Source organism: Cnephaeus nilssonii, assembly GCF_951640355.1.
Source record: "Cnephaeus nilssonii genome assembly, chromosome: 2".
Lineage (NCBI taxonomy): Eukaryota > Metazoa > Chordata > Mammalia > Chiroptera > Vespertilionidae > Cnephaeus > Cnephaeus nilssonii.
In genome coordinates, this window is record NC_137073.1 from 67,533,424 (window position 1) to 67,556,932 (window position 23,509).

At 42.0% G+C, this 23,509-nt stretch overlaps 1 protein-coding gene across 2 annotated transcripts in view; it reads right to left on the reverse strand.

The window, feature by feature from the left end:
* Positions 1–21,553, reverse strand: part of RASA1 (RAS p21 protein activator 1) — a 98,272-nt gene extending 76,719 nt beyond the window's left edge. The window contains exon 1 of one of the 2 annotated variants that reach the window (XM_079786940.1): positions 20,439–21,553. In XM_079786940.1, the coding sequence (XP_079643066.1) occupies positions 20,439–20,974 (536 nt within the window). In that variant the 5' untranslated portion in view covers positions 20,975–21,553. Of the gene's footprint in view, positions 1–18,000; positions 18,124–20,438 lie in introns of those variants that run through there. The other variant, XM_079786941.1, reaches the window with a different exon arrangement.
* Positions 21,554–23,509: the final 1,956 nt, after the last annotated feature.

Here is a 23,509-nt window from a genome sequence, read left to right on the forward strand (position 1 = left end):
TACAACTTTAAAGGACTTGACAAAAAACTTACAACTGACATCACCCTTAATGGGGAGAAACTTCAAGTTCTCCCACTAAGTCGGGGAAACAAAGAATGATGCCTTCTCTCACCACATGATCACACTGGAAGTCTTTTTTTGTTTGTTTGTTTTTTGGTTTTTATTGATCCTCACCTAAGGATATTTTTTCATTGATTTTTAAGGAGAATAGAAGAGAGAGGGAAAGACAGAAACATCGATGTGAGAGAAACACATCAATTGGTTGCCTCTTGCAGGAGCCCAGACCAGGGCCCAGGCCAGGGAGGAGCCTGCAACCAAGGTACCTGCCCTTGACTGGAATCGAACCCAGGACCCTTTGGTCTGCAGGCCAACACTCTTATCCACTGAGCCAAACCAGCTAGGGCCACACTGGAAATCTTAACAAATCAGACAAGTAAAGGAAATAAAAGGTATACAACTGGGCAGGAATTGCACAGATGACATGATTGTCTATATATAAAAAATCCAAAAGAATCAACAAAAGAATACCTAAAACTAATAACAGATTATAGCAGGGTTGTAGGATACAGGTTAATATACAAAAGCCAATAGTTTTCCTATATACCTGCTATAAATGAGTGGAATCTGAAATTTGAAACATATTACCATTTATATTAATAGCACTCAAAAAAGAAATACACAGGTATATAATCTGACAAAATATGTATAAGACCCATATGAGAAAACTACAAAACTCTAATGAACAAAATGGAGAGATTCTCCATGTCCATTGTCAAGATGTCGTTTTTCCCCCAACTTGATCTACATTGTAGGAAATCCCAATCATAATCCCAGCAACTCATTTTGTAAGTATCAACAAACTACAGTTGATCTTTGAACAATGCAGTGGTCAGCAGGGCCAACCCCTCCATGCAGTTGAAAAATCCCTGTATAACTTTTGACTACCCAAAACTTAACTACTAATAGCCTACTGGAAGCCTTCCCAAAAACATAAACAGTCGATTAACATATATTTTGTATGTTTTATATATATATATATCTTATATTGTATGCTAAAGAAAATGTTATTAAGAAAATCAACCCTCCTACAAAGGCGTATCTGTAGTTCCATCTTTGGACACGTAAGAATTGGAGGCAAAGAAATGTGGACTTGGAGAAATCTGGAGCCAGCTTGCTCCCTACAGGCTCAAGATAAACCATCCAACATAGGAAAAAAGAAAGAAAAGAAAATCATAAGAGAAAATACATTTACAGTATTCATTGAAAAAAATCTACATGCTACTTAAGGGTCAACTGTAATTCTAAAGTTTATTGGAGAAGCATGACCTAGAATAGCCAACTCAATATTGAAGGAGAGCAAAGTCTGATATTACCTGACTTTAAGATTTACTTTAAAACCACAGTAATCAACCGGCCGGTGTGGCTCACTGGTTGCGTATCGACCCAGGAAACAAAAGGTCATTGGTTGGATTCCCAGTTACGGCAGATGTCCGGGTTTGGGGCTCAGTCCCCAGTGGGGATGTGTGCAGGAGGCAGCCAATCGATGATACTCTTCTCTCATCGATGTTTCCATCTCCCTATCCCTTTCCCTTACTCCTCTCTAAAAAAAAAAATCAATAAAAACATATTAAAAAAAAAAAAAAAAAGTAATCAAGATAGGGTTGTATTGGTGAAAGAACAAACAAATAGGTAAATGGACCAGAACAGAGAACCCAATGATAGACCCACATAAATATAGTCAACTCATGTTGGACAAAGAAGAAAAGGCAATAGAATGGAGCAGTTTTTAGAACAGATGATCCTATATAATGAAAGCATAGTAATGCAAAATGTCCCCTCGACCAGGAGTTCATCGGAGAGTTCAACCAGGGGGCAGGGTCAGTCAGGGTCAGTCGGCAATGGCAGGCAGCCCAGGCAGCTGGGGGGAAGGGAGGGAGGCCCCAGCCGGCAGCCAGCAGCCACTAGGGACCCTACCAGTGCACAACTTTCTAGTGCTGCAATAACTAGACTTCCATATGCAAAAAACAAATCTAGACAAAGACCTTACATCTTTCACAAAAATTAATTCAAAATGGAGCACAAACCTAAATGTAAAATGTAAAACTTTAAAGTCCTAAAAAATAACATAAAAGAAAAACCTAGATCAGTGGTTCCCAATGTGGGGCACACGCCCCAATGGGGAGCAATTTGACTTTTTAAGGGAGGCAATAATATGTCTCTATTATATGTTTTGAAACTTTATTTGCTATTTTTTCATATCACTTCATATCATTTTTTTTAACAATTTCTTAGTGATTTCTTCCTCAGTACTTAACTGTCCTTTCGTTCTTTTATTTTTCTTTTTTCATGGATGCCATATTCTTTGGAAGCTTGTTTAGACCAAATGAATGGCCTTTTAGGCTTCCTCCATGTGAATAGGAGTTCACTTTTAGAATAATAAGAATTATATGTCACGGGGGGTGAAGAAAAATCAGAGCATCAAGACTTTAGAGATGCTTTAGGGCATGGCCAAGAATGAGTTATTAACAGTGAATTTTTTGCATTTCTAATGATTCTGGGGGCCTAATATAAATATAAATATACTAGAAGCCCGGTGCACAAAATTCGTACACTTGGGGGCGGGGGGTCCCTCAGCCCATTCTGCCCCCTCTCACAGTCCGGGAGCCCTCAGGGGATGTCCTACTGACGGCTTAGGCCCACTCCCCATGGGCCCAAGCCGCAGTCTGGCCTCCCTCTGAGGGAGGTGACCGGCTGATCAGGGGAAGGCGCCACCCCCATCACCCTGCTGCTGCTGCCACTGCCGGCCGCCGCAGTCACTAAGGTGTTTTCATCACACAGACTCCAGTCCCTTCACCACGAAAAAATGACAACTTTCTTTAGGCATTTTCAAGATGTCTCTTTCATAGGATATGACATTTCTTTCTTTCTTTTTTTATCTTCACCCGAGAATATTTTTCCATTGATTTTTAGAGAGCGTGGAAGAGAGAGAGAAAGACAGAGAGAAACATCAATGTGAGAGGGGCACTTCGATTGGTTGCCTCCTGCATGAGCCCTGACCTGGGCCCCGGCCAGGGAGGAGCCTGCAACCTAGGTACATGCCCTTGATCAGAATCGAACCCGGACCCTGCGGTCCGCAGGCTGAGGCTCTATCCATGGAGCCAAACTGGCTAGGGCAAGATATGACATTTCTTAGCCCATCCAGCAGTGGACCTTCGTTTTTGCCTCCAGGAGTGAGGTGGAAAAACCCTAGATCACCTTCTTGGATTCTTATTACCCAAGTTACCAAGAACTCTGCGAGTGGCGTACAGGGAGCTTAGCCAATGAGCGGTCAGAAAAGGTGTTTCCTCTGCAGCTCACGCGCAGAGGCCGGACTGCTGGCGTGCCGTGGTGTGTCCGCTCCGGGCCTGCTCCAGCCGTGCTGCGGCGGCTTGGGCAGGCCTTCCTGTGTGTGTGTCCGCTCTGGTCCTGCACCATCCATGGCTTGCCTCACCGTGCACGCAGTCCCCTCCCACCCATCTGCACAGGCAGCCTCCAACTGAGCCAGTCGTGACTGTTACAGCATCCTGGCTAATTTGCATATTACCTTTATAGATAGACAGACAGACAGATAGATAGATAGATAGATAGATAGATAGATAGATAGATAGATATTGTGACATATTTATGCATTTCAGTTCTCTATTATATGTTTTGAAACTTTATTTGCTATTTTTTCATATCACTTCATATCATTTTTTTTTGCCAAAATCTGGAAGCAATTAAGATGTCCTTTAGTGGGTGAATGGATAAAATGAGGTACATCCACAAAATGGAATAACGTTCAGCACGAAAAAGAAATGAGCTATCCAGTAACGAAAAGACATAGGAACCAATAATACACACTATTAAGTGTAAAGTCAAACTGAAAAACTACATACAGTATGATTCCAACTATATGACATTCTGGAACAAGCAAAACTATGGAGACACTAGAAAGATTGCCAGGGATTGAGGAGGGGAAGGAGAGATAAATAGGTGGCAAGAGAGAAACAGCTCTGTCAAGGCAGTATGATACTACAATGTTGGACACATGTAATTTTACATTGGGTACAGCACCAAGAGTAGATTACACTGTAAACCATGGATTTGGGGTGATAATGATGAATGCAGGTTCATCAAAATTAGCAAATGTACCACTGTGCTAAGGGGTGTTGATAGTGGAGAAAGTTGATAGTGCATGCGCAGGGACAGGTAATGTATGAGAATTTTCTACTGTTCAATTTTACTTTGAACTTAAAATTGCTCTAAAAAATAAAAATTATTATTAAAAAAAAACCTGAGTTGGTAAAAACACCGCCATTCCTTTTAAGCATATCTACAAGCATTCACTATTTTACTCAACCAGCATTTTTATTATCTACTAGAGCAGTGGTCGGCAAACCGCGGCTCGCAAGCCACATATGGCTCTTTGGCCCCTTGAGTGTGGCTCTTCCACAAAATACCACGTGCGGGCGCGCACATACAGTGCGATTGAAACTTCGTGGCTCATGCGCAGAAGTCGGTTTTCGGCCTAGGCGAGTCTATTTTGAAGAAGTGGTTCTAATGCCGAGCCACACTCAAGGGGCCAAAGAGCCACATGTGGCTCGCGAGCCGCGGTTTGCTGACCACTGTACTAGAGTCCCGATGCAAGAATTTGTGCACAGGTGGAGTCCGGCCAGCCCACCCAAATGGGGCCCATCAGGCTGAGCCAGCAGGGGTGGAGGGGCCACAGGAGGTTGGATGGCTGGCCCTGCCCCAGATCAGGGTGGGAGGGGCCGATCAGGGGCCGGGCCAGCCAGAGGGGGGACCGATTGGGGCCCGGATCTGGCCAGCTGGCTGCCACAGTGTGCATCATAGCCACCGGTCATTCCGGTCGTTCTGGTCATTCTGCTGTTCAGTCGCTGGGCTTTTATAAATAAGATTACCTTTAACCACTGAATCCAACACCATTTCTTTTTTTTCTTTTTTACATTGATACATGTAATTTATTTCCAACAGTTTTACAATATGCCAGGTAGTGAGGACACAACAATTAACACAATTACTATTAACTCCCTCACAAGCATTTATATTTTAACAGAAGAAAGAAACATGTAATTAAATAATTATTAGTGGTTAAAGCACTGAGTACTACAGAAGTATATAATGAAGAGGGGAATTGTGAGTTAGCGTTAAGGGATAGAGTCTCAGTTGGGGAAAATGAACAAGTTCTGGAGATGGAGGGTGGTAATGGTTGTACAACAGTGTGAATGTACCTCATAGAACAGAACTGTACACAAAAAACCACACTGTCTAATGTCTGCTCAATGTACTGTGCAGCAAAAATATTCAAAACAATAATATTTACAAAGTAAGAGGACAAAGGAATCTAAAGGGAAGGATTAATTTCCACACTTCACTCAAACTGATAAAATTTTTATACCAATAGGTAGTGGTAAATTACATATGTATATTTTAATATCCATTAGTGGGCAACTACAAAGTGATATATTAAAAACAAACAAACATTGCCCTAGCTGGTTTGGCTCAGTGGATAGAGCGTCAGTCTGCGGGCTGAAGGGTCGCAGGTTCAATTCCAGTCAAGGGCACATGCCTGAGTTCCAGCCTTGATCCCCAGTAGGGGACATGCATGAGGCAGCCAATCAATGGTTCTCTCTCATCACTGATGTTTCTCTCTTTCCCTCTCCTTTCCTCTCTGAAATCAATAAAGATATATATTTTTTAAAAAATTATAGCCCTGGCTGGTGTTTGCTCAGTGGTTAGAGCGTCTAACCACGTACCTAAGGGTTGCAGGTTGGTTCCACTGGGGCACGTGCCAGAGGCAACCAATCAATGTCTGTCTGTCTGTCTGTCTGTCTCTCTCTCTCTCTCTCTCTCTCTCTCTCTCTCTCTCTTCATCCGTCTCCCTCTCTTCCTTCTCTTCCACTCTCTCTAAAAATCAATGGAAAAAAATATCCTCAGATAAGTAATAACAAAAAAACAAAGAACATTATAGATAAATCAGGATGAAATCTTAATGTTCAAGTAACCCATAGGAATGCAAGAAAAGAGAAACAGAGAAATGAGAAATAGAGAAAATAAATAGGAAACAAAAAATGTCACTGAAATTCCTGTAATAATTACTGTAGCCTGGCTGCCATGGCTCCATGGTTGAACATCGACCTATGAACCAGGAGGTCATAGTTCGATTCCCAGTCAGGGCACATGCCCGGGGTTGCAGGCTCAATCTCCAGTAGGGGGCATGCAGGAGACAGCCAATCAATGATTCTCTCTCATCGTTGATGTTTCTACCTCTCTCTCTCCCTTCTCCCTTCCTCTCTGAAACCAATAAAAATATATCAAATAATAATAACAATTACTGTAAATGTAAATAGTTAAAATAGACCAAATAAAGGCAGAGACTGGTAGTGTGGAATTTTTAAAATGACCTGATTATAGGCTGTCTATAATTAACCCACTGAAAATAAGACATGAAAAGTAAAAGGATGGGGGAAAAGTACATTTAGACAAAGTAAAAGTAGTAGTGACTTATTAATAATAGATATACTTTACAGCAAAAATAATTGCTAGAGACAAAAAAAAACATTACATAATGATAAAGAGAATCAATCCAATAAGAATACAGAACAATCCTAATGTGTACACACCAAAGAATAGAGCTCCAAAATACATGAAGCAAAAACTGATAGAGCTGAAAGGAGAAATAGACAAATTTATAATTATAGTTAGGAACTTCAACACTTTCCTCTCAGAGACTCACAAAAATACTAAACAGAAAATCAGCAAAGATTGAATATTCTAAATATAATAAATTCAAAGTATATAATTGACATATATAGAACAATACACACACACACAGGCAAATACACATGTTTTAAAACATCCATGGAATTCTCACCAAAAAAGACCATATTCTGGGCCATAAAACAAACATCAACAAATTTAAAAGTATGGAAATCATAAAAGCATGTTCCCTCACCATAATTATTTCTAATTTGAAATCAATAACAAAAAGACAACTGGTAAATCTCAAAACACTTGAAAATTCAACTACACACTTCTAAATAATCCATGGATCAAAAAGTAAATCTCAAAGTTAAAACACAGAATTGAATGAAAATGAAAAGACAGTATATCAAGAGATGTGAGATCCAGTGCTAAGAGGGAAAGATAGAACATTAAATGCTTACATTAGGAAATAAAAAGGCCTCAAATACATTAAATTCCTAGCTCAAGAAACTAGAGAAATTGGAGGAAAATCAACCCAAAACAATCAAAAGAAAAAAACCCACAAAATAATAACAATAAAAGCAAAAATTAATGAAATTGAAAACAAAACCATAGAGAAAAATCCATTAAACAAAAAGCTAAATCCTTTGGGGAAAAAATAGGATGGGTGCTGGTTATGGTGTATAATGCATATCTGGCTCTCACTCGATTTTGAGGTGCATGTGGGTGGGCGGGGACTTGACTCTGGGTCCCGTGGTGTGCCCGACTCTGACAGGAGGAAGGTTTTCATATACATTTTACTAATTTTCTTTCATCTCTGACACTTCTATTATAGAGAAAGGGCAAATAGCAATATCAAATTATTTCCTCTAATTAATCCCCTTTTAATGTGCACGAATTTCGTGCACTGGGTCACTAGTTCATAATAAAAACTCTGAGTAAATTAGGAAGAGAGGTGATCTGCTTCAACTTGATGGAAATTATCTATCTCCCTTCCCCCTCCAAAAGAGCCTACACATACTTAATGGTGAAATTAGTACTAAACACTTTCCACCTCAGACAAATAACAAAGCAAGGATATCTGCTCTCACCACTCTCATTCAATATTATAGAATTTCTAGCCACTGCAATGAGACAAGAAAAAATAAAAGACATACAAGATTAGAAAGAAAGCAACAAAAATGTTCCTATTTGCAGTTGACATAATTGTAAAAAATCCCAAGGAATCTGTAAAAAGCCTCTTAAAACTAAAAGTAAGTCTAGCAAGGTCACAGGATACAAGACCAACATACAAAAATCAAGAGCATTTCTATATACTAACAAAGAATATGTGGAAACTGAAATTAAAAACAACATTTGTAATATTGCTCCAAAGAAAAAACATTAAGTATGAATTTAACAATATGTTTATAGGAGTAATACACTAAGAATTATTAAAATGCTGAATAATGAAATCGAGGAGGACCTAAATAAATGGAGATATATACCATGTCAATATGGTAAAGATGTCAATTCTCCCCAAACTGATCTATAGGTTTAATACAATCCTATGAAAATCTCAGCAAAGTTCTTGTAGACATGGACAAGCTTGTTATAATATTCATATGTAAAGACACAAGCCTTAGAATAGCTAAAACCTTAATGAAAAGTGAGAGGAATCACCCTACCCAATATTAAGGATTACTACATAGCTACAGTAATCAAAAGTATATTAATAGCAGATGAAGATATAGATAGATAGATAGATAGATAGATAGATAGATAGATAGATAGATATTAATGGACCACAAAAGAGAACCCAAAAGTAAATCCACGCCCAATTGATTTTAGACAAAAGTGCAAAATAATTCAATGGAAAGAGGAATATTCACCTTTTCAACAAATGTTGCTAGAGCAATTGGATATCTATAGGCAAAACTATGAACCTCAACTTTAACTCCATATCTTTTATGAAAATGAAATCAAAATGGATCATGGACTTAACTGTAAAACATAAAACTTTTAGAAATAATCATAGGAGAAAATTGTTGAGACCTAGAATAGGCAAAGTACAACCTACAGCCCTGACCAGTGTGGCTCAACTGGTTGGAGCAGCATCCCTTATACCAAAAGGTGGCAGGTTCAATTCCAGGTCAGGGCACATACATAGGTTGAGGGAGGCAATCCCTCTCTCTCTTTCTCTCTCTCTCTCTCTCTCTCTCTCTCTCTCTCTCTCTCTCTCTCCCCCCCTCTCTCCCTCTCTGCTTTTCTCTCCCTCTCTCTTCCTCTCTCTCCCCCTTCCTAAAAAATTGTTAAAAGTACAACCTACAAAAGAAAATATAAATAAATTAAGCCTCTTCAAAATTAAAAACTGTTGCTCTGTTAAGAGGAGAAAAAGACAAGCTACAGAATGGAAAAAATATTTGAATACCACATATCAAACACAGAATAATTAGAATACATAAACTCAACAATAAAAAATCATATTGGAAAATGGGCAAAAGAGATAAACAGACATTTCACCAAAGAGGATATACAGATAGCAAATTAGCACCTGAAAATTTTTTCAACATCATTGGCCATTAGGGAAATACAAATTAAAACCATAAGATTTCACTAAACATCTATGAGAATAGCTAAAATTAAAAAAGGTGACAATATCAAATGCTGATGTGGATACAAAGAATCAGGATCACTCATCCTATCTAATAAAGAGGGAATATGCTAACTGACCATTACGTCCTCACAAGATGGCAGCGCCCACAGCCAATGAGGAAATATGCTAATTGACTGCCATGCCCTCACAAGATGGCGGCATCCACAGCCACAAGATGGCAGCGCCCAGTCCCCTCAGCCCCGCCTCATCCAGCCTCAGTCCCCCAATCTCCTCAGCCCTGCCGGGGGGCAGCAACCACCACACACCTCATCCAGCCAGAGTCCCCCAGTCCCCTCAGCCCCACAAGGGAAGGCAGTTGGGGGCCATCAGGCCGGCAGGGGAGGGCAGTTAGATGTCAATCAGGCCGGCAGGGGAGCTCAGTTGGAGACGATCGGGCCGGCAGGGGAGGGCAGTTGGAGATGATCATGCCGGCAGGGGCGTAGTTAGACACGTCAATCAGGCCGGCAGGGAAGAGGTTAAGGGGCTATCAGGCTGGCAGGCAGAGTGGTTAGGGACAATCAGGCAGGCAGGCAGGCGAGTGGTTAGGAGCCAGCAGTCCCAGATTGTGAGAGGGATGTCCGACTGCCGGTTTAGGCCTGATGGAGAGGGTGCAGGCTGGGCTGAGGGACACTCCTCACCCCCGCCCCCATGCACAAAATTCGTGCACCGGGCCTCTAGTATATTAATAGTGATAATGTATAAGGACACAGCCACTTTAGAAAACAGATTGACAATTTCTTATAAAACTGAACATACATTACCATGCAATCCAGCAACTGCACTCTTGGGTATTTCTCTGGCAAAAATGAAAACTTATGTTCACACAAAAACGTAAACATAAATGTTCATAGCAGCTTTTTATTCTAATAGCCAAAACTGGAAATAACCCAAATGTTCTCCAAAGGGTGAATGGTTAAACAAAGTGTAGTACATCCCTAAAAGTAGGGATACATGCAACAAATTGAATGAATCTTAAGGGGAATCTTGAGGGAAGCCACTTTTAAAAATGTTAATCCCAAAAGGATTTCATACTATATGATTCCATTTATATAATCTTTTTGAAATGACAAAATGAAGAACAGATTAGTGGTTGCCAGGGATTAGAGATGGAGGAAGTGGAGAAGGGAGGCAAGTTTGGTTATATGAAGGCAGCACACACACACACACACAAAATAAAAAGGCAGCACAAAGAATCCTGGTGTCAATGAAAGTGTTCTATACCTTTATTATTGTGATGATTACACAAATCTACACATGATAAAACTGAACAGAACTAAATATACACTACACACACACACACACACGTGTATGCAGAGATGGTGAAATATGAATAAGTGAGTTTTATCAATGTAAATATCCTGTTGTGATACAAGATGTTGCAATTGAGAAAAAAATGGGTGAAAAGTGCATCTTTGTTATTCTTACAGCTGAATATGAATTTATAATTATCTGAAAATGAAGTTTAATTTTAAAAATTTGAGACATAATTCAGCCCAAACCGGTTTGGCTCAGTGGCTAGAGCGTCGGCCTGCAGACTGAAGGGTCCCAGGTTCGATTCCGGTCAAGGGCATGTACCTTGGTTGCGGGCACATCCCGAGTAGGGGGCGTGTAGGAGGCAGCTGATCAATGTTTCTCTCTCATCGATGTTTCTAGCTCTCTATCCCTCTCCCTTCTTCTCTGTAAAAAAATCAATAAAATATATTTAAAAAAATAAAAAAATTTGAGACATAATTCAATATTTAGATAGGCATGCATGGAGGAGAGATATGGTCCTATTATTATATAATTTCTTAACTGTGACTCCAGTTTAGTGGGTTATTTCTACAAAAGATAAATAAATAAAAAGACTTAACAGTTGAGGGAGACTTCTAAGTCATTCCCTTATCATAAGACAGATATACAAGAGAATGGGAATTTAAAAGTAACATTGTTACAACAATGAACACCGAATGAATACACAAAATTTGCTGGAGTAATGTCACACCCACAGGATATTCCATTACTACAACCCATGGTCATGTGAAAAATCTTTTTACGCCATAGTGATCAGACATGCATTTAAATATTTTCCATCTCTCAACATAGGTATAGCCAAAAGAGGAAATACATCACTAACTGATAAAGAAAGAAAGTAAAAAAGAATTAAAGTTTTTCTTTCTTACAATGAAAGAAATAAAAGAATGAGGAACCTATTTTTCAAGTAGTGGATGTGCACGCAATCTGCTCCAAAATCATCCGAAGCCACTTTTAAATATGCAAGGTTACCCAATGTATCAGTCAGCTTGGGCTACCATAACAAAGTACCACAGAGTGGATGCTTAAACAACAGATATTTATTTTCTCACAGTTCTGAAGGTTGAGTTCAAGATTAAGGTGCCAGGAGGTGACTTCTAAGAGGCCTCTCTCCTTGGCTTTCAGATGGCCACCTTCTCACATGGCCTTCTCTCTGTGCATATGCACTCCTAGTGTCTCTTCCTCTACTTATGTGAATAACAGTCCTTTTGGATTATAGACCCACCCATATGGCCTTATTTAATCTTAACTACCTCCTTAAAGGCCTATCACCATATACTAGGTGTACCAGTTAATAATGCAAATGTTTTTCAAAAGATGGAGTTACACATATGTTGATATATATGCGATCTGATATGCATGCTATTTTGTTGTATTGACAGCAAGCTTCAAAACTTCATATGTCAAATCTGCTGAAGGTGTTAATATCATAGGTATTTTTGTGCTTAAAAATGTCGAATTTCATGCCAAAAACAGCATTTGCGGGAAGTTTTAATTCATTACTTTATTTTGAAGAAAAAGTTATGGTATACTTCAGGAAACTTATGGTGAACATGCTCCATCTCTAGATACTTGTGAACGCTGGTTTAAAAGTGATGATTTTGATGTGAAAGACAAAGAACATCCAGGTCAACCGAAAAAGTTTGATGACCAACAATTACAAGCATTATTGGATGAAGATGCCTGTCAAACTCAAAAGCAACTTGCAGAAAGATTAAATGTTGCTCAGCAAACAATTTCCGATCATTTACAAGCAATAGGAAAGATTTTAAAGGAAGGAAAATGGGTGCCACATCAACTGAACGAAAGACAAATGGAAAACGGAAAAGTCATCAGTAAAATGTTGCTTCAATGGCATGAAAGAAAGCCTTTTTGCATCGAATTGTGACTGGAGATGAAAAGTTGACTTATTTTGAGAATCCCAAACGCACAAAATCATGGGTTGATCCTGGTCAACCATCAACATCGACTGCAAGGCCAAATCCTTCGGAAAGAAGACAATGCTCTGCATCTGGTGAGATCAGGAAGGTGTGGTGTATTATGAGGTTCTAAAACCAGGTGAAACCGTTAATACTGATCACTACCGACAACAAATGATCAATTTGAACCACGCTTTGATCGTGAAAAAAACAGAATGTGCCAGAAGACACGGGAAAAGTAATTTTGCTTCATGATGACGCACCATCACACACTTCAAAATCAGTTAAAGACACATTAAAAGATCTTGCCTAGGAAGTATTAACCCACCCACAGTATTCACCAGATCTTGCTCCTTCAGATTACTTGTTCTGGTCGATGGCACACGCATTTTCTAAGCAGCACTTCAAAACAAACGAATAAGTGGAAAATTGGGTCTCTGAATGGTTTGCCTCAAAACAAGAAAAGTTCTATTGGGATGGTATCCACAAATTACCTGAAAGATGAGGGAAATGTGTAGCTAGCAATGGACATTACTTTAAATAAAGCACTTTTGATGTTTCTCTTGAAATTTTGTAGTGGATAATTTGATTACAAAATCCGCCAATATTAAAAGGTACACCTAGTATAGTCAAACTTGGGGTTAGGTCTTCAACATATAATTTGGGTGTGTTTTTGTTTTTTCTTTTTTGTTTTTTCTTTTTTTTTTTTGGGGGGGGGGGGGCACATTTCCATCCATAACACCCAGGAACTGGCCAGCCCTGAAGTATATTAAGTTTTGTATGAGTGCACACATATGTGTTACATGTACTGAAAGGGGGCAAGGCAAAGGAAAAAATATAGTTTTTGCATTAAAATTCCAGTTCTATCACTTAAGTGTTCTCAAGATAAGAATGTGAATATCTATTGCATTAGTTGTGAGAATTGAGATAATCTATGTAAAGTACCTAGCATATGGTAAATAATAAATAAGCCAATACTGGGCCTCTGCCTTCCCATCCTCTCCCTTAAAAAAATTAATTATAAGTATTACTCAAATCTAATAGTAAACATATCTAAAAAATTATGGACACTAATTTATGTCTGTAATTTAATTTTATCATCTTAATTCTCTATCATTAATGCCTCATCTTCTAAATAGAGTGTATATTTTTATATTTCTTTTGTACACCATAATGTTCATTGTTTTACTAACAAAAATCACATAATCACTGAAATACCTAAAATCATACCCCAAATCCTACTGCAATGTGATTAGACTTGTGGAGAAGTAAACTGTATCTGACAACTATTTTTAACTTGGCTCACAACTGAAATGTACTGCAGATAATTTCAAGATAACATACCTACCTTCTATATACTTTCATATTCAAATAATGAGCCATAACCAACATCCATACTTAATATTTTTATTTAAATTAAGATAATGGTGGTAAGAAGCAAAACCTATTGTGGATATATTTGAATCATTTAATAAAAGACAATCATGCTGAGCCTAAGGCAGGGGGGCGCAGCCTCAGGTCCCCTGGCCCGGTGCTGGGGCAGGGGGCACGGCCTGAGGTCCCCTGTCAAGCCCCGCGGGGGTGGGGGAGGGCGTAACCTCAGGTCCCTGCTGATTGCTCATTAAGGCTCTTTATGGGAACTTGGCCTCAGCTGTGGGTGCAGCCATCTTTTTTGTTTTTTTTTAATATATTTTATTGATTTTTATACAGAGAGGAAGGGAGAGGGATAGAGTTAGAAACATTGATGGGAGAGAAACATCAATCAGCTGCCTCTTGCACACCTCCCACTGGGGACATGCCCGCAATCAAGGTACATGCCCTCGACCGGAATCGAACCTGGGACCCTTCAGTCCGCAGGCCGACGCTCTATCCACTGAGCCAAACCAGCCAGGGCTGCAGCCATCTTTGTGATGGAGTAATGGTCAATTAGCATATTCCCTCTTTATTAGATAAGATTACATGTAGATGAAAACATGGAGTAGGCTATAACTTTGGTGTCCCCAAGAAATCTCAACTCCCAGTATTAATGGCCTTGAATATTCAAACAATGAGCAATAACCAACATCCCATACTGAATCTGCACTGGGTCATGTAATTAGCACTGGCCACTGGAACATTAACACACACAAAGAATGCAGAGACTTGCCCTAAGCAGTTTGGCTCAGTGGATAGAGCATCAGCCTGAGGACTGAAGGGTCCCAGGTTCAATTCCGGTCAAGGGCATGTACCTTGGTTTCGGGCACATCCCCAGTAGGGGGTGTGCAGGAGGTGGCTGATCAATGTTTCTCTCTCATCAATGTTTCTAACTCTCAATCCCTCTCCCTTCCTCTCTGTAAAAAAATCAATAAAAAATATTTAAAAAAAAAAAAAAAGACTGCAGAGACTTGATAAGTGATGTCACAGAAAGTCCTGTCCTCTTGAAATGCTCTGTTGTGGAACCCAGCTGCCATGCTGTGAAGAAGCTCAAGCCAATGAAGTAGAGAGACTACAGGGATGGAGAGAGGAGAGGGTAAGAGAAGGTGAGAGAAGGGGAGAGAGCGAGGGTGAGGGGATGTTATAGCTAAAAGATGACACATGAACATCCAAGGTGTCTTAATGCCTAAATTTGGTACCTCAGCTGGGACAGCTGGTGGATAGCACAGCATAACATACACTCTCCCTCTTCCTACCCCATTCCCTACTCTCTCCCCCTTCTCCCCCTGCCACCCTCTCCTCCCCTCCTCTCTGCCCCACCCCCTTATGCTCCCTTCTAAGTTTTCCCTTTCTTCTTCCTAATTTATAGCTGTCCTTTTTATTTTTTGTCTGTCAGCCTTTGTCTGGTTTTGAATGACCCAGACCAATTCTAGCCTTTGGCTGTGCTCTGTATTCTTAGTAACTACAGGCACCTCCTTCAACCTCCCTCCAGACCACAGGTAAATAAGAGTTCAGGGCAGACTCTTCACTAAGGTCAAAAGTTTATACTCATTTAACTCATAATTCTTTTTTTTTTTTACCTGATAAAATCATTAGGCAATAGGAACCAATAACTTCATGTTCAGATAATAAATTATGCAGCAAGGAAAACATACCGCCTACTTTTCCTCAGACTTTACTGATCCTCTTTATATCATGTCTTATTCTTTTAACCCCAATGACCCATTCCTCATACTTCACTCATTATATTTATCTTAATCTATCCTGAATCATAATAATAGGTTTATTTAACTTCCTACTAGAGCCAAAACTCTCTAAGAAGAGAGACTCACTGAGAAAAGGAGCATCTTACTCATTGTTGTAATCCCTTAAATTAAGCATCTACTAAAAATATGGTATAAAATCTGGGTCCACTCTATCCACAACTAATCTTTGCAATTCTCATCCCCATTTTTATTAGGAAATAATGACTCACCCATAGTTATAATGCTATCAGAGACAGAGTTAATGAACACTACATGTACTAACATTAACTTTAACAATTATTTGACTTAGAATTATTTTACTTTTGTAGAGACAGTAAGTTTATTTTTTAAGAGGAAAAAAGGTATTATTTAAATTCCTTATTTCTTTTTCCTTTGTTTCAGGCCTGAGAAGCCTGCTTATTAGGTCCAGGGTAAGATCTTGGCCAGATGCCAGGCAAATAATATCAATGGCAAAGCAGGCCTGGTGGAGGCTACAGCAAAATGGAAAACTCAGACCCCGCCTCAAAGAGACAACCTCCACTGGGCTCTAGCAATCTACTCTCAACCAGAAACAGCAACCTGTGATTTCTCAAGAGATGCTAAAAATTGAGGCTTCTTAACTGTGAAGTCTTCCAATTTTTTTTTATAAAATAGATTCTTATTGATTTGGGAGGAAGAGAGAGAGATAGAAACATCAGCACGCCCCACACTGGGGATGGAGCCCGCAACCTGGGCATGTGCCCTGACTGGGAACTGAACTGTGACCTCCTGGTTCATAGGTCAATGCTCAACCACTGAACTAACTATGCTAAAGTCTTCCAATGTTTAAATGGTAACAACTAATTACAATAGGTCCCAAATACACTAAGAGCAAACCATATACTAGTATATCTGTGGATTGGATTCAGCTCAATGGAGTTCTGCTGCTGCAGACTCATAATACATACATACATACACATACACACACACACACACACTAGTATGTAACTATATATATATATTTTAAGGTATACTAAGAGACCAACATTCCTTTACTTTCTCTCCTTCACCTTTAGGGGAAATAGAAAAAATAACAAGAACAATGAGAAGCAGCTCCATAAAATTACAGGGAGTAACAGTGACAAACTCCTTTAATTTTTCTCTCTTGAAAAAGAAATTTGTTAGCAGTTTTGAATATAGAAACTTCTTAGCATAAAAATATATGGAAATAATTTTTTTCTTTTTAAATTTTTTTCCTCAGAACTTGTAGAAAGGAAAATATTCAAATAAATGTGATAGTTAAAATTACACAAACTTCTCTGGCCTTAACAAAACTAATAAACATGAGACTAATGATTCACCATGCATACAGAAAAAACGGATACAAAATACTAATGGCATTATTATATTTACACTAGTCAATCTACATACGGTCACTTGACTCTCTTGAGACCAACAGCACCAAACTAGCTGGATACAAAGCTGAACTCTATGACCAGGGAACCTCAGCCTAACAAACCACTGTGGACTCAATCCAGTACCTGAACCTCCTATCATGTGAGCGGAACCATGTTATCAATAAGTAAGACAACCAATTACTAGTAATCAAATATTAATTTAGTTCAAAACATTTAATACTTTTATGAAAGATTTGTCATTATTTAACCAAGGTATTAAGGCATTGTTCTTTCATTTAAAAATAGGAATAGAGCCAAAACCGGTTTGGCTCAGTGGATAGAGCGTCGGTCTGTGGACTGAAAGGTCCCAGGTTCGATTCCGGTCAAGGGCATGTGCATTGGTTGCGGGCACATCCCCGGTGGGGGGTGTGCAGGAGGCAGCTGGTCGATGTCTCTCTCATCGATGTTTCTAGCTCTCTGTCCCTCTCCCTTCCTCTCTGTAAAAAATCAATAAAATATATTAAAAAAAAATAGGAATAGAAAACATGAACTTCATCTCTAAACCTGCTTAACTTTGTGAAGTTAAAATAAAATTTTCAATATAATTAATTGTTGTAGACAGGCCTTTGGAGTTCAAAACATTCTCTAAGATAGCTAGTAGTAAGGGATTCCCTACAACAACAGAATTAGTAGGCAATTTAATGATAATAAAATTATGTTATTTTTACTTTGGGAGACCATTTATTTGTTGAACACTTAACTATATGTCAGGTACTATTACTGAATATGTTCAGGGTTCCCATTAAACCTTGAAAACAACCATATGAGGAAGGTACCATTATTATCCCCATTTTACAGATGGGGAAACTGACCTTTCCAAGATCACACAGCTAGTAAGTGGTAGTGTCAGGATTCCAACCCAAATCTTGTCTAACTTCAGAATTTTCACGCTTAACCACTACACTGTATTGCCTCCAGTGACTCTGGGTTGATATCTAAGATAAAGAAAAGAAGGAAATTTGTACTTCTCAGTGGCAAATTTAAAAACATACTAGAAATGGAGGATACTTTTTTTTAAAATAAAACAAATCTCATATACATAGTCACAAATATTTGTATTCTCAAATACATATAATAATGAAAATCTCACACAATGAACTCCTCACAAACACAACTTTTCCTATGTAACCATTCATGTTTATTATTAAACTAGAGGCCCAGTGCATGATTGAATCATGCACGTGTAGGGTCCCCTACACGCTTTCGCTTTTCGCGGTGGAGCTGAGTGCCCGTCCGCTGGTGCACCAGGCCTTTCAGAAGCCTCTGGCTCAGCGGAGGCTTCTGAAAGGCCTGGTGCCAGAGCAGACAGGCACCCAGCTCCCCCGCTTTTGATGGTCCGCGGCCGCTGAGGGGGGCTGCCGCGGACACCTGGCTACCCTGCCGTTGAGAGACGCAGCTGGGTGTCCGCGGCAGCCCCCTCAGCGGCCGGCGGATCTGGCCATTAAGAGGCACAGGTGGCGGGAGTCCCGCCCCCTGCGCCTCTCAACAGCAGGATAGCCCCCCTCAGTGGCAGCGGATCTGTGCCTCTCAATGGCCGGATAGGCCACCACGAGTCCCACCCCGCAGCCTCCTGCCACCCAATCGTGGGCGTAGCGGAGTGATGGTAATTTACATGTTACTCTATTATTAGATAGGAAATTTAATGGGAAGGCTCTGTATTCTCTGCTCAATTTTGCTATCAACCTAAAACTTCTCTATTAAATAAATTGTACTTTTTAAAAATTTAAAACTACAATATACTAAATATGCCTAATTTAATTCAGTTATGAACTGGCATAAGACTATATTCTTTCAGTATAAAAAGTTGTACTTTGTTTATTATAACCACAGTGCTGAGCATATAGTGGGCACTTGATATTTAACTGACTATTTTTTTTTTTGCAAAAAGGCTTGAAGATGTGCAACAGTGTGTAAAATTAGAATTGTATCACTCTCTGAACACCTTCAGAAAAGTCTGCAATACTAGACATGACATAAGTTAGGATAAAATTAGCCAAAAAAAAAAAGGAACTCTATTGAACAATATAAAAGGAATACAATACCCTATACCATGGCTGACATAAGATTAACTTCACTTTTCCACCTAAGTATCAAAAGATATAGTCATAAGTCAAAATGGATTAGTATTACAAAATCTTTTCCTAATTTGTTTAATTGCTTCTAAATTCTCTAAATATACCACCCCATCCTCCAAAATAATAATACTTCAAGTGTCAACATATGAACCAAATCTTTTTTCCTCTGATACTCACCAAGGTTGTCAAATTCTAAGTCAATTAGGACAGATGTGAGAGATCTATAAAACAAGTTTTGCCTACTATACCACTTCCCATCAACATTTTCCTCCCATTAAGGTCTACCTTTATATATAAGTTCATACCTAAACTCACTTATGAAGGGAACAAGAGGGAGGTACTCTATACAGAAAAGTCGTTGTTCTATATATTCTGCAGTGCTGTCAAAATTAATTTAGAAATATAATATTGTATTGGCCACCAACAAAAAGTGTTGAAGGGAAGCACGCTCTTAATTTTGTTTTATTTCAACGCTGTACTTAGAAAGTCTCAACTATAAAAAAAAATCGCACTAATATTAACAAATGAGGACTCGAAGGCACAAGTTACATATACTGCTGGAGTAGGGGCCCTTAAGCACACCTGTAATTCATAAATCTCCTTTCCTTTCTCGCTGACCCACGTTTTCCTAAGTGATCCAGACTTTTTTTTGCATCGCTATGCTTTCAACCGGCTGAAGTTTAGATCTGCAGTGCAACAAAAACAACGCATTCCGACCGAGACACGTTTCAAACAATATCAGTGCAATACTCATTCAAACACTCACACTCAAAGCTTCTCACTGACCATCTCTAGCTGCAACAAGGCACACACACAGGGTAATACTCGATAATAAACTACAGCTGCCTCGGTAGCTGCAAGCTCAGCTCAATCCCCGGAACGCCGCTCAATTTGGAAGGGGCAGAACCAGATCCGGTTCTCACCTGACACACATTTCCCCGAGCTTCCCACCTTAAAAACTTTACATCTTCCCAGAGGAGCAATCAACGTACAAAGACGCCAGGGAGTGAGCCTGTAAGGGAAGGTGAGCGATCAAACTGAATCCCTACGCAGGGAACCTGGAGCTTCAAAACTTTTTCAGAACAAATCACAGCTGACGGCGCGGGCGTGTTTCCCCGCTTCTTCCTCCCCGGGAGCCAGCTCCCCCAGCCCCCCGAGCAGCGGGCTTCACTTACTGGTTCGTTGGCGGAGCGGTCAGCGGGATGGCCACCTCTTCTTCCTCGTATTCTGGTCCATCCAGAGAGTCCCCTTCGTCCACGGTTCCCAGGCCCGCCCCCAAAGCGGGCAGCTGGGGAGGCGGCGGCAGAGGAGGGAACCCGCCGCCGGCCCCGAAGGTCTCGCCAGGCAACGAAGCGGTCCCTTTGGTGAGAGCCAGCTCCCCGCCAGGTCCGGCGGCGGCAGCGGCGGCAGCACCAGCCACGCCGGCGGCGGCGGCGGCGGCGCCTCCCCCTGACAGTCCGGCTCCCCCCGGCGCCCCGGCCCCAGCCCCGGCTCCCAGGAACCCTGATCCCAAAGCGGCTCCGCCATCCAGCGTCCCGGCCACTCTGCCCTCCGACGGCCCGGGATAGGGGGCGGCTGCCACCGGCAGGGCCGCCGGGATCTTCACCCGGCACGCCGCCGGATAGGAGCTGGCGCCCGCGGCCGCGCCGCCGCCCGCGGCCCCGGCGGTCACCGGGCCGCCCTCCTCACCGCCCGCCTCGGCCGCCATCATGTTGAAGCCCGCTCCGCTCGGCCTCGCCCGGCCCGCCCGGGAGCCCCGCGGGCCACCAGGCCCGGGCTCCGAGCCGCCCCGCCCGGGCGCGTCCCCCCACCTCAGTACTCCAGGCGGAGGAAACAACAACAAAAGGAGGGAGCCCGTCGCCGCGCCCCCTCCTCGGGCCACAGCCCCGGCTCCCGGGTTTACGGGAAGCGAAGTGGGCAAAAAAGCCCGGCGCCGGCACCAACGCCGCCCAGACCTTCACCTCCGACACCCACACTCACGCGCACACATGCACAGAAGCGAGAAACTTCCTGGCGGCTCTCAAGAGGAAGGGAAGCGCCGGGAGAGCGGCGGGGCCGCGGCCGCCCCTTCAGCCGCCGCCGCCACGGCCGCTTCACCACCCGAGTTCCGGCCACCCCCACCGCAGCCACCGCCGGGGCCGCTGCCGCTGCCGGGGCTGGGGCCGCCGCAGCCGCCGCATCGTCCACCGGGCTGGAGCCGGGAGGGGTGGGGAGAACAGAGGAAGGGGGGCGGGGTAGTGGGGAAATCGGCCGAACGGCTCCCAGCCTGGAGCTCTCAGGGAAACCGACGCGAGAGAAAGGAGGGCGGGGCCCCGGCGGAGGGGCGGGGGGAAGGAAGGGCGGGGAAGGCGGGAGCGCGCTCCTGCGCAGGCGCGGGCGGGGGCTGGGCCTGAGGGAGGAAAGGGAAGCGTCGGGAGCGGAGGAAGCGCGGGGACGCGCTCGCGGTCCCGCTCCGGGGAGGGCGCGTGGCGGCGAGGCCTCTCTCCCCCGTCCGTGTGGCCCGCGGCGCGCGCTGGGCTCCCTGGGCTTTGTCTGCCGGGCCGGTGGGCCGAAGGAGGGGAGGGCCGGGTCCCTGAGCCCGCAGCCGCCCGGCGTCCTGAGAACCGGAGGGACCGGCGGGAGCGGGAGTGGTGGAGAGGAAGGAAAGCGGGAAAGGGGAGGGAAGGTGCGCGAAGCCGGCCAGGTCCCTGCTTCCTGGCCCAACCCGGCGGCGCAGAGATCCGTGGCCACGGCCCGGGTAGGGGAGGCTGCAGATGGCTTCCGAGGTTGAGGCAGTACTCTTAATATTTTCATTTTTGTTACATAATCTAAATCGTTATATGACTATTACAAACAAATAAAATACTAGGTTCTGAAACTCAAGAAAACGAAACGGGATAAAGGGGGGTGCCATAGGGGGAAGGCTAAGCATTTTGGTAGGAATAATGGTTGTGAAGTCAGATTTCTGTAACTAGACACGTTTTCTTCACCGCGCCTCCCTCCCCCACGCCCCTCTCCCTTGCGCCCGCGCGCGCACACCCCCCCCCCCCCCCCGTGCCATTGCCAGTCTGGTAGGTCCTAATGAGGTGTGAAGAGGAGGGGTGCCACAGAGGATACCAACCAGTGCCCTTTTGTCCTCAGGTGAAAAAGACAGCGGAGCCTGCTCCACAATGCACGTGTGATGATGCACAGAGCACCTTCGACACGACCAATGTCAAAGAAGGTCCTAAAGTGCAGTTATGTCTAGGTGTCAAAAATTACCAATAAATTGAAATCTCACCCTTAATATATCCAAAGAGAAGGGTTTTGTTTTCTTCTATACTGGACTATACTGTATGTAAACTAGTATATGCACTCATATACTAGTAGGTGGAGGAATCATCCCCTTTATCTGAAATTACAGGTAATTTGCTTTTTTTTTTGGACTCATATTGTTCTTATCTTTTAAATTCTCCCAGGAAGAATCCCATATTAAATACCATTGATATTTGAGATCCATATTTTCTCTGCTAAGGATGATCAAACCAACATAGGAGCATATTGGGGATGGGAAGAAGCTGCAATAAAGGTCCAGGGAAAAAGCAAAAGACCACTGAAAGAGGTGGCAAGGCGCTGCAAAACGTTTTCTTTTACTTTAGAAGTCTGAATAAGCCTATTTACCAAACCAGTGACAAACTTGATTTAACAGTGATCATGAGGACCCCTTATTGTGCTTACCTCTTTTGCCATGTATTCCTTGGGAGGATGGAGATGGACTAGTCTCAGGAGTGGTCTCAGACAAGCATTATCTTAGGACCTTGTTAGAAATGCAAATTTGGGTGAGCCATCCCAGATCTTCTGAATCAGCAACTGCAGCAATCTATGGTTTAATGAGCCTTCAAGTTTACACATTTAAAAACCACTGTACCATAGTATGCTTATCAGGAAGGAGGTATGTGATACCTAAAAATGGTTCTGAAAGAAAGAAAAATGAGTAAGAAAGCCAACTCAGTGTCATTCACTAGGTAGGTGGGATAGTGATGTAGGTATTAGGTTACTAAGTTCTGTGCCATTTTGGAAAGGGCGTTAGAAAATGAGAATATGCATAATAAAGTAATTCCATACTAAAGAGAATAATGAAGTTTTACAGTTGCCTATCGGAAAACACTTTTTCTTGGGTATTTTTTTAAACTGAGGTACTCAGAGTTAGACCATCAAAGTACCTATTCACCTACTGCCAATGAATTTACATGTAGCCTGTGTTTCAAATCTACTGTGTTAGCATCCC